This window comes from Mycotypha africana (assembly GCF_025528875.1).
Source record: "Mycotypha africana strain NRRL 2978 chromosome Unknown BDF20scaffold_10, whole genome shotgun sequence".
In the NCBI taxonomy this organism is placed as follows: Eukaryota; Fungi; Mucoromycota; class Mucoromycetes; order Mucorales; family Mycotyphaceae; genus Mycotypha; species Mycotypha africana.
Window position 1 is genome coordinate 1,451,409 of NW_026515734.1, and position 15,863 is coordinate 1,467,271.

The 15,863-nt window shown below is 36.6% G+C and overlaps 8 protein-coding genes across 8 annotated transcripts; 5 read left to right on the forward strand and 3 right to left on the reverse strand.

Moving 5' to 3' along the window:
• Positions 1-346: 346 nt before the first annotated feature.
• On the reverse strand, positions 347-1,687 carry BDF20DRAFT_916281 (uncharacterized protein; the record flags this gene model as incomplete). Its single annotated transcript, XM_053084429.1, has 1 exon — positions 347-1,687. One exon carries the CDS (start codon positions 1,685-1,687, stop codon positions 347-349), a length of 1,341 nt encoding a protein of 446 aa, XP_052933165.1.
• Positions 1,688-5,462: 3,775 nt separating this feature from the next.
• BDF20DRAFT_127837 (uncharacterized protein) lies at positions 5,463-6,511 on the forward strand. The gene has a single exon (XM_053074743.1). The coding sequence runs from the start codon at positions 5,547-5,549 to the stop codon at positions 6,108-6,110; it is 564 nt and encodes a 187-aa protein (XP_052933166.1). The 5' UTR covers positions 5,463-5,546; the 3' UTR covers positions 6,111-6,511.
• A 502-nt stretch (positions 6,512-7,013) lies between these two features.
• BDF20DRAFT_891639 (uncharacterized protein) lies at positions 7,014-7,271 on the reverse strand. Its single transcript, XM_053082261.1, has one exon. The coding sequence runs from the start codon at positions 7,187-7,189 to the stop codon at positions 7,019-7,021; it is 171 nt and encodes a 56-aa protein (XP_052933167.1). The 5' UTR covers positions 7,190-7,271; the 3' UTR covers positions 7,014-7,018.
• An 880-nt stretch (positions 7,272-8,151) lies between these two features.
• BDF20DRAFT_838838 (uncharacterized protein) lies at positions 8,152-8,575 on the forward strand (the record flags this gene model as incomplete). Its single annotated transcript, XM_053079211.1, has 3 exons — positions 8,152-8,172; positions 8,217-8,423; positions 8,492-8,575. The coding sequence occupies 3 exons, from the start codon at positions 8,152-8,154 to the stop codon at positions 8,573-8,575; spliced, it is 312 nt and encodes a 103-aa protein (XP_052933168.1).
• Positions 8,576-8,957: 382 nt separating this feature from the next.
• On the forward strand, positions 8,958-9,379 carry BDF20DRAFT_838839 (uncharacterized protein; the record flags this gene model as incomplete). Its single annotated transcript, XM_053079212.1, has 2 exons — positions 8,958-9,060; positions 9,132-9,379. The coding sequence occupies 2 exons, from the start codon at positions 8,958-8,960 to the stop codon at positions 9,377-9,379; spliced, it is 351 nt and encodes a 116-aa protein (XP_052933169.1).
• Positions 9,380-11,886: 2,507 nt separating this feature from the next.
• On the forward strand, positions 11,887-12,277 carry BDF20DRAFT_826263 (uncharacterized protein; the record flags this gene model as incomplete). Its single annotated transcript, XM_053078052.1, has 2 exons — positions 11,887-11,999; positions 12,058-12,277. Coding segments are annotated over 2 exons (333 nt in total), but the record flags the coding sequence as incomplete, so codon positions are not given.
• Positions 12,058-13,407, forward strand: BDF20DRAFT_891656 (uncharacterized protein). The gene is made up of 5 exons (XM_053082262.1): positions 12,058-12,396; positions 12,459-12,578; positions 12,650-12,909; positions 12,974-13,116; positions 13,190-13,407. The coding sequence occupies exons 1-5, from the start codon at positions 12,344-12,346 to the stop codon at positions 13,310-13,312; spliced, it is 699 nt and encodes a 232-aa protein (XP_052933171.1). The 5' UTR covers positions 12,058-12,343; the 3' UTR covers positions 13,313-13,407.
• Positions 13,408-14,311, reverse strand: BDF20DRAFT_891658 (uncharacterized protein). Its single transcript, XM_053082263.1, has one exon. It carries the CDS (start codon positions 14,030-14,032, stop codon positions 13,835-13,837), a length of 198 nt encoding a protein of 65 aa, XP_052933172.1. The 5' UTR covers positions 14,033-14,311; the 3' UTR covers positions 13,408-13,834.
• Positions 14,312-15,863: the final 1,552 nt, after the last annotated feature.

The following is a 15,863-nucleotide window of genomic DNA, read 5'->3' on the forward strand; positions in this document are numbered from 1 at the left end:
GTACTTATGCCGGCTATACTCGTCTTTCAATCTACACTTGGCTTCACCCCGTCTTTTAGTAGCAGTATTGCAAACATGCTTTAATGGTCACCGATATATTGAGACTGATAAAGTCATTTTTGGAAACATGTGTTTTATGGGTGTGATTTCTGTTAGAATAATAAATGTCAAAGTCACTGATGCAGAATCAAGTAATCTCTTAAGAAAGCATTAGTTATTGACCGATCAGAAAGACAGATTTATTTTATATTAATTGATCCATTCTAGTCAGCGATACATAATGATAACACCAGCAGTAGCGGCAAAGCAAAGGAAAGCCTATGTCTCTACGCTAATCAAAATCTGCTCAGACATCCGTTATTAAGCCTTCCAATGACGTGATTATTTGTCGACTGTTGCTGTCGCTATCGTATTTAGACTTCTCCTCCACGCGTTGTAAGGTACTCTTTACAGTTTGTATTGCTTTGGAATCGAGAAGCTCTTCAGGTAGTACACTCCTAGCCATCACTTTCCGCAATTTGTAATAAAACGCTAGAATCTTCAAGGCTTGATTTTCCGTAGTGTACAACTGTACAATGTGATTGATCAGTTCCGTTATCATTTTTTGGTAGTTGTTATCAATTGATATTGCTGGTTTCGATATCGACATTGAATCTTGTATCGATGGTGCCCTTTCAATCAGGTAGCATAATAATTCCTCTGCTTGTTGAGTATATCTTGTATGCTGTTGACTCGCTAATATTTTTGTTGCTTTCAGCCATGTAACAAATGCCTCTAAACTGACCGTTTCAGTTTTTTGATATTTATGTAAAACTATCTGCGCTACTTGTGAGACCATATCTATCCCATTTTCATTGGTACGATCAATACCTGAAGTAGCTGTTGATAATAAATAGTCAATGTAAATAGTTAACACTTTCAAAGTGGGGTTAATCATGTCTATTAATGGAGTCATGTCGCGCCATAAGTAGTCAATAGCATGCTTATCACCGCATGCGATATAATATCTCAACATGACCTCTACATCAAAACTGTGGTATCTCTTCAAGTTTAGTAGCGAGAGATGCTGCATTGTTTCAGCCATATTGTTTGCTTTTGATAATTGGTTCGCTTCCAGATATGCTTTGATTAGATATGTAAATGTTCGTGTTGTTGGTAGCAAATCTTGATTGCGTATTTTAGTCAATATCCCCTCGGCATACTGCAAATTGCCGCTCCACAAATACGCTCGAATGAGTCTATTATACATTGTAATTAGTTGCTGATTATACAGGCCGCTCTCTGAAAGTAATTCCTCCTCTAATTGTTGCAATTTTTGAATATCCTTCTCTTTTCCTGCCTTATCTATTTCGGTTTGTAAATCTTTCAGACGATGAGCTGGAATTATTTTCTGTATAGCCACTTTATTGTTCGATGCCAAAAGTGCATGTTCTATTATGTTACTGTAAGACTGATGACTCTTCTCAGACTGTTCAACCAGCTTCTTACGGAATGAACTTGTTATGTCGAAATAGAGATCCCTCTCTTCCGCTGGTGTTAGAAACCGTTTTAACCAAGAACTACTATTAGCAGTTGTGGCTCTCTTTTTACTACTGAAATAGGCAAGTTTCGGTTTGCAGAAAATATTTTGTAACTCTCGAGTATGGACACTTGCTCGAAAGGATGTGCGAAATACATTTTGTGACATTACTGAATAGTGAGTGGGCTTTTTAATAACGAAAAAGTGGGGTAAATATGGACAACATTGAAAAACATTAGAGCGGGCTTTCTGCGCAAGAATAATGACGTCCCTGCCAATTGGAAGAGCTCACAACCTTCCAAAGGTGGATTTTTCCCAAATTTCCCTGATTTATATCGTCAAGGTCCGTATCTCTAACCCACATTTTCGTGGTTTTCGTCACTGACAGCTTTATTTGTCTCAAAAAGCGGCAAAAGATAGCGTTTCTTTTTCATAAAGGAGCGCATATTTCCTTATGTAAAAGGCAGAAGAAAATTGCTGAACAAGAGCCGATGCATGGAGTAGGAAGAAGAGACTCACCCACGCCACTAAGAAATTAACTTAGAAAAACTATTCATGGAAGTTCATATAAGGTGAAAATGGAGTAAGTTGCAAGAGAAGCATAAGCGCATGAAAAGCGTTCAAAGGCTATTCCAACGACCGATCTTTTTGTTCCAAGAAACTATTTAAAGCAGCCAAGTCCGGCAAATGAGCGAAAGAAGTGCTGAACGTAAAGCACTTGTAAGGATTTGCTGATGACGAAGTATTTGAAAATCGAAATGAACGGAAACAGCTGACTTAAACACCAAACAGAACAACCCAAGACAGAAGACTGGTGTTCTTAACGTCTCTGCTTAAGAATAGGTCAGCAATTCAGAAAAACAATTAAAAACACTGCGGTGCACAAGTCGACGAAAAGGAACTATTAAACATGAATATGTATGCGTTGTGATAATAATTCATCAATACATAGACTCATCACATTTTCCTTGTAATCCAAATTTTTTTAATGGTCGTTTAGTTCTTAATTGCAAATATAACATCTTAGACACCGATATTGTAATTAGAAGTAGGCCTACTTGTCTTCATTAAAATGTTTGGTGTTCAGTTACGCTAGATAGACTTCTTCCTGTAATTGTTTCGCACTGTAAATAATCGCCGAATAAAGCCATTCAATATGGGAATTATTTCGTCAGATTTACAATAGGATGAAAGCCAGAGTTGGCATAGACTGGTTAGGCTTGAGTCCCTTATTGTAACTGAACTTTGCTCAAGACACTAGATTACATCAGGTGCGAAGATGTTGCTCAAGGAATTACGTTTACGCCTTCGGTTTGATCGTCTGTTGATATTTTTGCTTTCATACGTAGTGATGTAGTAATTGTACCAGGTGCTATCAGAAATCAACGTGAAGAACATGCTTCGATCGGATATGTTGTCTTCTGGTAATTCGTGGTATCGAAAATTTTAATCAATAATAAGGTCAGTTAACTTTTGCGACGCAATAGAGCCTTGGCTAAATGGCATGAGTAATGAAAGTCTATTAACTACGGCACAAATCGTACCTTAGCCTTGTAATTGTGATAGTGCACCAGTCAAATCCAAAACTGATTGATACTCAGGAAACTTCAGATTTTTGTAGGAGCTTCAACTGACGTTACTGTTGTTGACAGGACAGTTTGCCTTGTATACGTGGTTATGAAAAATTTAGCCAAGGAATGATATTATTGAGTAAAACAATATGATAACTACTTACCTTTGAATTTTCCAAAAGAAAAAAGGCTTGTCAAATGTATAATGAAAAATATTAATCCATTAACCACCATCCAGAATTTACTGAATGGCTGCGGTCGATACTGGGAAAGAGTCCAGGTTAAAGGATCAAGCAGACAGGGATTGCTACCTTACAACGTTCCCCAGTAGGTCACCCAGTTGTCGATAAGCATAAATTGCTAGTCCAAGTCATTGGTTATTGTGCAAGGTGAAAAGAATCACTATGAACGAAAAGTATCAGCCAAGGAATGATTACTATTGAGTCAAAAACGATATGCTAATTACTTATCTTCCAACCTTCAAAAAAAGAAAAAGGCTTATCAAATGTATAATGAAAAATATTAATCCATTAACCACCATCCAGAATTTACTGAATGGCTGCGGTCGATACTGGGAAAGAGTCCAGGTTAAAGGATCAAGCAGACAGGGATTGCTACCTTACAAAGCTCCCCAGTAGGTCACCCAGTTGTCGATAAGCATAAAATGCTAGTCCAAGTCTTACGTTTCATCACACATCTGACAGATTAGAAGCTTGCACAATAACAATATTGATCCAATAACCACCATCCAGAATTTACTGAATGGCTGCGGTCGATACTGGGAAAGAGTCCAGGTTAAAGGATCAAGCAGACAGGGATTGCTACCTTACAAAGTTCCCCAGTAGGTCACCCATTTGTCGATAAGCATAAAATGCTAGTCCAAGTCATTGGTTATTGTGTAAGGTCAAAGAGAATCCTATAATTACTGCAGATTTTAGCTTCACGAAATAATCTGTAAATATGTATATCTCTTACAAAAACTTCATAAAGAGCTCCTTCTTTATGAACGAAATCAGAATTTTCCACAACAGTGTAACTTGAAAACATTTTCACAATACAGCTACGGATTTAGGATACAGTTAGATGAACTCTGAAGCAAATGACTCGCTTCTCCATTTAGTAAATAAGATTAATTTGAATCTACCTACAATTAAAGCATAAGGAAATCTTGCAGCTTAGATGAATAAGAAATTCATAGATTGCAATATCCATGAGTGGCATCAACCAAAGTTTGGAGACTACAAGCGACAATCCTCCGAATATAAAACCTTCGAACCCAACGAAGATGGTATAAATTGAAATAATGTCAACAAAAAATGTGGAACGCGTTCAATTACTACAGCCTTGGATTTTTGAGGTATATTTGAATCGCCGTCAAACTGCCTACGTCATCATATTTAAAAAAGTTATTACGCACCGATTACCCAAAATCCACCGATTAAATTTCGATCTGTTTTAAGCACTTCCTAGAATAAAGCTGGACTGATGGCAGTTGTTCAGTCCAAAGCACCTTTAGAAGTGGCAGCATAGCAGCCTAAATAACCCTTCTTTTACATATTTTCGTCTTAGAGCCCCTTTTGAAGAGCCAAAATATAGACCTTATTGACTGTAAAGCTCTGCTTGCAGATTCTGTTGAGCATACGGAAACAGATAACTTTTACGCCATTCCAATATATTAAACAGTTATAGAGTGATAATTGTTGTCAGGAAAATGTTGTCATCTATACTACTCTCACTTTTACCTCTTTTTTTTTTGTTTATTCATCTTTTTCTTCCTTTCTTAAAAGTTACTTAAATTCATATACTCTTATGACACGGCATAAGCTCTATGCCGAAGCTGAAGCTCTCATTAATGAAAAGAAGAAAGCAAAGTTAGCTGCTCTTTTATGATGAAACTGCCGAAAGTTGAAAGAAGATTGAGAAGTATGAATTCCTAGTATTGCTTATGTCTACTGAAAACTTATAATATACTGTAAATATTGTATTAAGCCAAAAAACGAAAAAATTCCGAGAGCGTTGAAACGCGCAAAAACCGAGCGAAAAGCAACTTCCAGCACAAACAATACCAAGTGCAAGTCATGTGGAGAACTCGGACATGGAAGCAAAAGAAGTCCATTATGCCCCAATCATGAATGGCTTTGGAGGAAACAAACAAACAGATTGGGTAGTTTCGAAAGTTTCACTATTTCTGTCGTACTGTATTTGCTTGATTAAAGATTTATAACTGTTGTAAGTCGATGACTATGAACTTAAGTGTTTTTATTGTTCTTCAGATGAAGTAGAAGGATTATTTACTCTGTAAGGTTTAAAGGGAATTTATATAATTGTGGGGAAATGTTGCTAGTCATTAATTTCAAATTCAGATGCTTCTTGTGTGATTATTATACTTAGGCCTGTATCTTGTTCTATGTTGTACATAACCTATATTAGATGCTATATAGGTAGACCGTGGTAGAATGTATTCTCTACCTGGTTGTACGTACTCCAGTATTGTAGTTATTATCTCACCAAACACGTCAATTTCAGTGCCTTTAGAAACATTTGTTACGAATCCTGCCAATTTTGTCCCCTGCCATGAACATGTGCTGGAAAAGTCAGCCTTTCTGCGAACAGTGGTCGTCAAGGCTCAATTCATTGTCAACCATTACATTCTTACGTATCATAAGCATGTAACAAACGCGTTGTTTGAGCAAAACTTCTGGTATACTGTCTGTCGAGTCGTCTATGGAAGTGCCAGAATTGAAGATGTGGAGGCTCGTTACCCTGAAATGACAGGTTTTGCAGAGGCATATTATACGCTCTCGATACATCATCAGGAAGTCAATCTTTCAGTATATTGTGGTTATTTGGCATATTACGGCCAGATTGTATCGTCAGCATGTATCACTTTGGCCACAACATATGAAAACTATTATGTTGAGAACTTTGAAGACACGGTGGCAAAATACTTTATCTATTATCTTCGCCTTCATTACCCAATGAATATATATCTATCTATCTATCTAAATACACCAAATTGACAACTATAATCACAGCATTTCAATGTTGGCCCTATCAACGACCTTGTTTATAGTGAGCTCCTTGATTACATCTTTCTTCAGCCAGCTGGCCAACTTTTCAACATCAATCCCACTACTGCTCTTAGAGAGTTTATACTGTTTATCACAGAGATGGAGCATCTCCTAAATGCTACTTCAAGACCAATCAGAAACCGTCTTCCAACCATATCAGCCAATAAACTATCTTTATCCTCTAAATCCTCAATGCTGATCCCCCTCTACCATTATATTATGCTGCAGTACGAGGATTTTCAATTGCGGAATGTATTAGAGCAATTGAATTTTGAAGCGTACAAGCTGCAAAACCCTGGCATTGTTGGCCATCAATTTCCTGCCCCTTTTACACCGATGAACTCGCTATGTTTCCAAAGCCAAGTATGAAATGGCGGTTTATAAAACTGGATTCTCAAAACTTTCATCACTTCTTTCCATATGATCGTTTGACGAAACTGGACTACGAAACAGAAATTGACTACATTTCAAGGTGTTTCTTTTGATACCCTTAACTTCACAATAATCAAAATAGATAGGTAAGCTTCTTGAATTATATCTATTTTTAACTGAAAAGGGCTAATTCAGATCTGTCATATTACTGTCCTAGCATTGAAGAGTTCATTAATTTACCTACAGGTAAAAACAAAATGTTCATCAACTGTATCTATACCGACGGATACACATGTCGGATTGCCTTTGCTTGAAAGACTACCAGTAGCATTATTGTAAATGTACAATTGAGCATATCCGACTTCACCGAAGAGGAAATCAATAGTCACTTCCGTCCCTGTGCTGTAGTCCCCGGGCGCAAAGATGCGTTTGTTTCGTACCAATGGAGGCACAGATGTTAGGAAGTGTTCAGCTCAAGAGTATTACTAAGCCATGGGATATAAGGGCAGGATGAAGATAGAAGAAGAATTGAAACAGCAACAGGGTATCAAAACCATAGAGTTACTCATCCCATCTGTAAAACAATATCTGCTAGCCACTATCGTGATTATATAAAGTATATGTGCGCACATATGAATATTTTGCATCCGTTCCATGGGTACTGAACCGCAGAACTGAACTGGAAGAATTTTCGTGGAAGACTGTTGTATCCAACATCATATCACGCGTAGATTATTACATAATGCTAAATAAGAGACTACAGTTCCTTATAATGATTGGTTTAATCTTGGGTGATAGCTTTGTCAGAACAATTCTTATCGATCCCAAAAGAAGAGATCATCTGTATGTACATCCGAGACAACATCATATGAGTAATTGACTTGATTTAGAAATAAGTTAATATGGTATTTGGATTTGTATAAATTAGATAACTTTATTTTGCATATCAAACAATATACATATATCTCATTTATTCAAGCTATTATTCAACTTGTTGTTCCTTTACTTTAACTCTTTACCTCCTGGCAAGATTCAGAAGACTTCAACAGGAGACATCGGCAGAATCAAGGAATAGTTTATCCTATCCGTCCCGTTAGCTATAATGAATCTGCCGTGGTACGGGTCAAAGGAATCTCTCATCAGATCAACTCACTTACCTCCGTTTACCGATCCAATGGTCAAGGCACCGCTCTGTCACGATTAGCCGTACAATAACAATTGGGTATATCTTTTCTTTTATCATCAGGTCATCTTCTGTTCAAGGGTCCCGATAGAAAAAGTTTTTTTTACAATATCCACAAATATAATAGAAGTACTTTTTTCCTACATGGTTTTTGTCTTCATTCTTCATCTGAATATTGAATTAATAAAGAAGATAACTTGGTCTTCACAGATTTCCTTTTTGTTTTCTTTCTATTGTGATCTATCTCTACCATATACAACAAAGACAAGTATCCTTAGAGTATGCTATAAACATACTTCTGAATGGAGGAAAGAAGTATAACCCGCAGACGAGATCACGGCATATGAGTAAAAGAAATCACAAGAGACGTAAAAAGCAAAACAATCGGCGAAATCCCGGCATAGCTCATCAATCAGTCGATATCATGTAAATAGAATGAGTCAGATGATGCGCACAGTATGCGTTACTGTAATAATGTATTCTCACTTTTCTAGGGATAGTCGTCATACGTACAAAAGGTCATTCGAACTGGCGATAAGTCGAAAAAGCCACTGGTACTGTTTGATGATGGGTTAACCAATAGAGCGCAAGTTCGCTTTAAAGGTTTGCAAGCCGGTGTTTCAAACAAAATATACAAGCATTTGAAAACTAAAGAGGAACAAGGGCTAGTGTTAGTAATAGATATTGATGAATTCCGTACATCAAAGGTATGCAATCAATTGCAAATGATCATAATCATGGCTCAAAATTCTAATTTACATCAATATGTGTATAGATCTGTAATTCGTGTAGATCGTCGGATGTAAGAAAGTATCGTGCTCGTACAACAAGTAAAGAAATTGTCACGTTCCGACTCTAATTCATATAACAATCTGAGAAACAATAAAGATTTACTGCCTTTACCAGTTATAGTGTAGTGGGACAAATCAGATTTCATCAGGCACACTTCAACCTTACTGGTAATCTAGATATATCCCAGTGGCGTTGTACAATTCATTAACAGGAACAATATTACCCGGTTGTCACTACTACTTTCTTAATTTCACTATAAGCTCAGTTCTACCTCGCATTCTTATAATAAGACCATTCAATTTCTAAACCAAAATAAAGATCATCCAAGAACTATTGTTCAGTCTCGCTGACTCACTCAGTCCCTACTTAAAACTTATTAAATTATAACTTCTGATATCTAAGTATATCACACTACCCAATTCTATTTTCGTCCAAAATGAATCTTCAGCATGACACCTATCGTTCACAGCTGTACAAGTATAAGCAAAAAAACATCACAAATGACGGATACTACGTCAAGTTTAAATATTCACATACAATTTACAGCAATGAGTAAGCTAAGCTAATTTTCAATCATTTTCCTTATTCATGTTTACCTTATTTACAATTTACATATGCGGTAGTCATTCTCCCTGTGTTCATTGAACCTGCTAGTATATTGCCAAAGTACTTCTTTTCGAAAAAAATTGATCAAACCCAACCGCGAAGCCACTTTGTTCTTGGAAAAGTATATGAAAACCGCATATTTTTAAATATTATCATACAAAAGGCCAGACTCATAACTGATACCAACAGGAAGCACGTTGTATGTGGAACACCTGATATCCTCTGGCTTGTTGACCTCATAAGCGCCGTTGTTAACATTCTTTAAGCAACAAAGAACCGTCTAGAACAGATTTTAGCAATGTTATTGAACCTGCCTGATTAAAAAATACTGGTGACTTTTGAAACCTTTCGCGTTTCGACCTTGTTTGATTCACATATAATTCTTTAATCTATACTAAAGTTATCACTTCACATTTTGAAATCAATACTACTGTTTCCACATTACTTATTCATGATGCTATATTTGTGGCTTAGTACTCACGATTATTCTGCAGCGAAAAGTGAAATATAAGGTGTGCTGCCTTTTTCATCAATCAGATCGTGTCCTTTAAGCTTCGTGTTAGCTTTCTCTTCCAATGTGCTATCGTCGCTTAGTCAACTTTAACACTGTTAGAAAAATACACGTTGAACAAGGAGGAAAAAACAAATCAGTCTGAGGACTCCATCGGTCCATCGTAGTTATTATTGAGCTTTCAAGCAGTCGAGCGGCATGTATGACAGCTTCAGAATCAAAGTAGAATTGGAAGATATCGAAATGGTATTGATAATGCATTAAGAATAGAAAAGGAAAAGAAAAAGAGATAGGCCTGATTCGAGCTGGTACACCGAAAATGTTTCTTTTTTTATGCTTTCCTTTTCTTCCAGTGTTTAAAGTAAAGCTTCAGCTATTCATATAGAACGAGCATTTACGAGGTCATCACTCATCTATTACTAATAAGATTGACTTCTGTTATGTACCACCCCAACAGAAACAAGTAGCGCTATGATTTTGGCAAACGTTGATTAGTAGTCGTTATCGATTAGCCAACAGACTTAAGTGGCTATTTTTCCCCTTTTATTTTTATTTCATGCATTTTCTAACTTTTTGTAAGTCTGAAAAGCTTGCTAAAATATAGAACAGCAGCTTCGAATTATTCAGGAGAATCGAGTAGCCACGTTAACAGAAATCACACAAATAACAAAGTATCGTAGATATGATGTTTTGTGAAGTTCAGTACCATCACTCTATTTCTTTTTATATAGAGCAGAAAGCTTCTTTCAGAACCGAAAATACTTTTAAACGTTGCAAACACAGCTGAATTAACTGGTTCGTTTACTAAAGTATGCAACAAAAAGCATAGATATTACGAAATCTTTCACTTTCTCTTAGGAAGACAAATGGATATAAAAGTAAAGGCATAACATATACATTGTTCTCTAAAGTGTGAGACTTTGTTAATGGTTAAAAGGGAATGGCTGATCGAAGTTAGCGACTATAATTTGTTAAGGGTGACTTCAGAAATGCAAATGTATAAAGGCTGGTATCATTTCGAAAAAATAAAAGAGTAGCGATGAAATGTTGTTGCAAAAGTGCATGGCAGCATGCAAATACGCCTTAGTTTCAAGAAAGCCAGTGCATGGTACACTTAACGTCCTGGACGGCAAATTTGCAAAAAATAAAAAGGTACCTAACCCAAGTCTACGGGAATCCTCGCAATTTAATTAATGTCACTGCGTGAAACACGCCATTGACATGTTGAGAGTAATAGTCCGTAAAATAACAATATAGATTTTGTTGTTCTGTCTCCTAAATCAGATGTAAGATTGTTATATGAAATAAAGCTCCTTTATCAAAAGTATAGTATCTATCCGCACATTCTAATTCTATTGGTTGGTTCGATAATCTATCACGCACCGTATCACAACTTGCATAAATTGTTTTCAATCGTTGCATTATGAAACTCTACCACTCTTTTGCCTTAAAACGTTCAGCCTTGATCGCTTCATAACCGTACCTACCAAAAGCGAATTGATTTTCTTCGCAAACCACAAAATCGCTGATTGGAATTTCGAAAATTATAAGTCCTTTATTGTCAAAGAAAGCGAAGGCCGTTACAAAGATGGAACTATGGCAAAAGTTTACAATCAGTGTCTTAATGACATTCGTCTGTTCGTCAAAGATGACGAAATCTCAAACTATCTGAAAACTCTGGTTGTAAAACCTACCAGTAAAAAGGTAGAAATATAAGAGGCATTTTGTAATCAAGCAATTATATTAAGCTGTTTTTGCACAATAGCAAAATGAACCAAGCGTCACAATCAACAATAACTTTAGTCACGCCAAGTTTAGATATGTCAATTTTGGTAATGGGACTATGCAAATCAACAAGAGGCCTCACGCTTCGGCTGTAGAAGAGGTACAGCATAATAAGCAATTCTTTCTATTAATGTGATCGACGCTCATTTCGTTCATTTTTTTACTAGGGAGACGAGGCCACTACTGCTGATGAAGCTACTCCGGACACTACTACTTCCAATACTGCTGCTGCGGATGCTGGCACTGCTGATACTACTTCTGTTGGAGCCGCTGCGTCGACCCAGAATAAAAAGTTAAAACCAGTAAGTTATGCACGCCATTAAAAATTGTACAGTCTATAAAGTTGTCCCTTTTTTTGTAGATGTACTATTACTTGGAAAAAAGAACGATTACAGATGAACCTGTACTTGCAGATGTTAAGGTAGAAAGTAATAGTGAATAGACTTTTTACGCTCTCTGTATTCTAATTATAAGGTTTAAAGTGGTTCATTAGTGGAAATGATGTTAGTAGAGAACTGCTGCAATTTAGGGAGATTTGTAAAGAAGAAGGAGCAAAGGGACAAAAGTTACAGAGCGATATTGATAAATTGTAAGTCGATATTGTGTCAAACCTCTCTGCGTAATAAGTAACTTTCTATTGTTTGTAGGGCTTTGAACAGCATTTTCTTCATATCTTCTAAGCACAGCAAGTATACTGGCATTTCAGAAGATACTTATAAAGTAATGATAGAAGAGCTTGAAGAGAAATATGACGTTGGAGGAGAAGTCGATCTGGATGAACTTGATCAATTTCAAGTTGAAAAGTTAAGGCGAATATACAAGGTAACCATATCAAATATAATTATAAGTGTTGTCAACTATGGTTAATGGCTTCAACAACTGTAGCTCGCAAAGAAAGATATTGAAAAAGCCAAAAGAGAGGCAAATAATTTAATGTTCGACGTAGAAGGAATGGAAGAGAAAATGTGCCAATCTATTGTTAACTTGTAAGGGATAGTAGACAGAATGTTATGTTAAATTATGATTAATTGCCGCCTTTGTTATTTAGTTTGAATGAATGCTGTTTTCCTTTCTCCTCTCGTTTCAAAGAGGACATCTTTAACAAGAAAGTTGTTACACCATTGCTCTCACCATTCTTAAGAGAGAATAAGTATTTGAAGCAATTTGGGTAAGAATCTCAGCTATGAACAAGACAAGTAAAACATCTTTTATTGAATGATATACTCGTTTCCGTTTAAGCAATGACGACGAATCCAATGGCAGCAAAGGAAGAAGGGGGACTCATGGCAGAAAATCAGATGGTGGTCTGAAAGTTGTGTATAAGGAGCACGAACAGCACATCCTCCACATAGAAGTCAAAAGTCCAACAGTAATATCTGAAGATCAAGTACACCATCCTGACTTCACCAAATTAGCAAACTTGATGAAGGATGAGGTGGATTTGATGTTAAAAAGAAACTTTCCGGAAGATACACCGGTATTTGGCATTTTGGTGGGAGGTAATAAAAACATCATTAGATATCAGGAAGAGTAAATACCAATATGGAAACATAACTTCAATAGGATATCATGCCACTGTATATGTTATGGATCTGATGCATACAAAAGTCTACCGATTGTTCGAGATCGGGTCGTTCTTTTTCCCTCACAATGCACTAGATTTGAACAGGCTTGATGATATGTTTGACACAATGATCAAAGTTAATGTAATGTATCATACTTCCTTTTTCTTTTTCTTTTTTTTTTTTTGAAAAAAAACCATCTTATTTGTACATTTAGGTGTTGATGAGTAAAAGTGTCAAAAGATGCTTAAAAGCATTCCGATCAAAATCCTCTTCTGGCTCTGTTCCTACAAGGCGGCAGCTTTATGTCGAGTCGTTCGGCTCGCCAGAAAGAAAGTAAAAACTAACGTCGAGTAAATTTATTCAAAATTCGATAAAAGAATAAAAACTAATAAATAAATACATTTAGCTGCTCTTTATAAATAGAAAGCCCCATAAAATGTTTAGCTTGCCTTATCGTTTTAGCCATTGTAACGAGTTAGTACGCTTTCAATTTGTTTAAGTAAGCTATTTATCTTAATATGATCACTTTCTTTACAATTTTCTCTTCACTAGACTTGTGCGTGTCTATTTAGGGAACTTTAAGAGGTAATCGTTTCCAGTGTAATGTTCATGTTAGTGGTCTTTGCTAGAGCATCTTCTACCCTGTCAAAAATATTTGCTTCTTGCTTGTTAATCATTTTTAAAATGGATAACCTTCATTTTTGCGAAGCTTTAAAAAAACTTTGTTCTCAAAATTGAGTAATGCTCATATATTTCGTTTGATGTTGTGAGTGATTTATTCATGTGATTATATTACCATCGTACCTCAAAAACGACAGACTCCACTTGAGCTACTTCAGGTACGGCAAGCGGTTGTTCTTCAATAAAAATCTAGCTGTTTTGTTAATACACTCTGTCCTTTTGAATGAGAGGAAATATCTTTATAAGTTATTAAATCGCCAGAAGAACAATATAAAGTTTTGGAGATTTTTAAAACCGGTTGACTTTTTCTTTTAACATTTCTTTTGTCGTTGGAGTGATTTAGTTCACGCAAATATACCTCCTTCGTACCGCACATATGACATTGCCCCGCCTCCGTTAGACGGTTGTCGTTTTGCAAAAATGCAACTTAGCGTTAAAAAAGAATAGTAGATGAGGTAGACCTGAAAGCAATAAGATGGTTTAAATGACTTTGTTCAAACAAATGCAATTGGCAAATTGTAAAAAACTCGTAACGTATTGCAAATGTGTGCATGAAACGACCACGAGGACTGCGACGAAACTCTTTATGAGCAGGATTATTCGCTACCACTTTCGTACGGCGAGTTGGACATTTGAAAGATTTCTGTTGTTGTTGAAGGGTATTGGGAGAATTGGTACATCCGTGATCGCATCAGCAAATTGCTCAACATGTTCAATCAACGGGCCATTCTTTGTCAATTCAACCGTGGAGTAATCACGTTCACCAGACATTAACTGGTTTAACACTACAGAATCTTGTTTAGGCACGCTAACTTTAACATGATGCCAATATTCCACAGTGGATTGTGAGTCAGTGAAGTTTTCAGCAGTAATCCATGTATCATCTTCAGGACCGTAATTCTTCCAACGAACACGATATTCACGTTTTCCTGGAGAGCCACGTTGACCAACAATGTTGTCGAATTCATAGATCTCATCCTGAGAAATAAGTGCATCTTGCGAAACCAACTTTAATTCAGATGGTGTGTAATTGCGAGAGGAAACAACACCCATTTCATCACGGAGAGTGTAATTACCAGCCTCAGTTTTGCGAATGATTTCATATGGACCTTCATATTGAGGTGTAAGAGATTTCTGAATGCCTTTCTTTTGAACCACAACATAACTACCGACAGGGAAATCAATCAAACGATGCTTTTTGTCAAATTGACCTTTCATCATTTTGTTGTATATCTCAGTACGTTCTTTAATTGCGGGAAAGACTACATCTGACATGTATTGTATACGTTGCAGAAGTTCATCATTCGACATGGGTTCAATGTTATCGTTCGAGTCATGTAGTAATGGATACTCATTGGACATTTTACGAGCGAACATCAGGTTAAAAGGGCTAGTAAGTAAACGTTTGGATACTTTACAATTGAGCATCAATTGTACAGAATTGATCATCATATCCCAATTGTCTTCAGAATTGCCAAGGATTAGTTTAGAGAGCAATTTCTTTGTGTTTTTAACGGCACCTTCAGCTCCACCATTGCTTTGAGCATAATAAGCTGTACTCAAACGTTTGTCAATTTTCATAGCCTCACATAGAGTATTGAGGATCTGATTTTTCCATTCAGTGCCATTGTCAGAGTGAATGATACGAGGATAACCGACAAGTGAAAAGATGGAGATGAGTTCTTCAGCCACGGTTTTAGCCCACTTATCACGAATAGGATGTAGGATAAGAAAGCGAGTAGCAACATCGATGAGAACCAGAATATATGTGTTGCCGTTGGTTGTGATGGGAAAAGGACCACATAAATCCATTTGATAGTGCCATCCTGGGGTATAACAGTAAATGGGTTTCAACGGATTATATCCTTTCTTACTAATGGTGAACTTTTGGCAAGTTGCGCATTGTTTTACAACCTCTAAGGCTTCATTCATTAAATTAGGCCAGTTCATACCTAGATCTTGTCTCACACGTTGTACGATGGCTTCACCACCGAAATGACCAAATTCATGTGCATCTTTCAAAATACTCGGTCTCTCTTCAACGGGAGGTACAATATATGATTCATCCATGTTTTGTGCGTAATTAATCTGGATGATGTCCTCTTCATAGTCATCTGTGGGTCCGGGATAACGAATTTGTTCATTCAAATTATCATGAATGGTGCGAAGAGACCAGCGTTTAATGCGGATGAAACGGTTCGACAAAG

Coding starts and splice junctions, on each gene's coding strand:
- BDF20DRAFT_127837 (XM_053074743.1), top strand. CDS start 5,547: ATGTATTCTCTACCTGGTTGTACGTACTCCAGTATTGTAGTTATTATC.
- BDF20DRAFT_891639 (XM_053082261.1), bottom strand. CDS start 7,189: ATGGAACGGATGCAAAATATTCATATGTGCGCACATATACTTTATATA.
- BDF20DRAFT_891656 (XM_053082262.1), top strand. CDS start 12,344: ATGTTCGACGTAGAAGGAATGGAAGAGAAAATGTGCCAATCTATTGTT. Junction 12,397..12,458: donor TGCCAATCTATTGTTAACTT/GTAAGGGATAGT, acceptor TTTGTTATTTAG/TTTGAATGAATGCTGTTTTC. Junction 12,579..12,649: donor AAGTATTTGAAGCAATTTGG/GTAAGAATCTCA, acceptor TTTCCGTTTAAG/CAATGACGACGAATCCAATG.
- BDF20DRAFT_891658 (XM_053082263.1), bottom strand. CDS start 14,032: ATGTGCGGTACGAAGGAGGTATATTTGCGTGAACTAAATCACTCCAAC.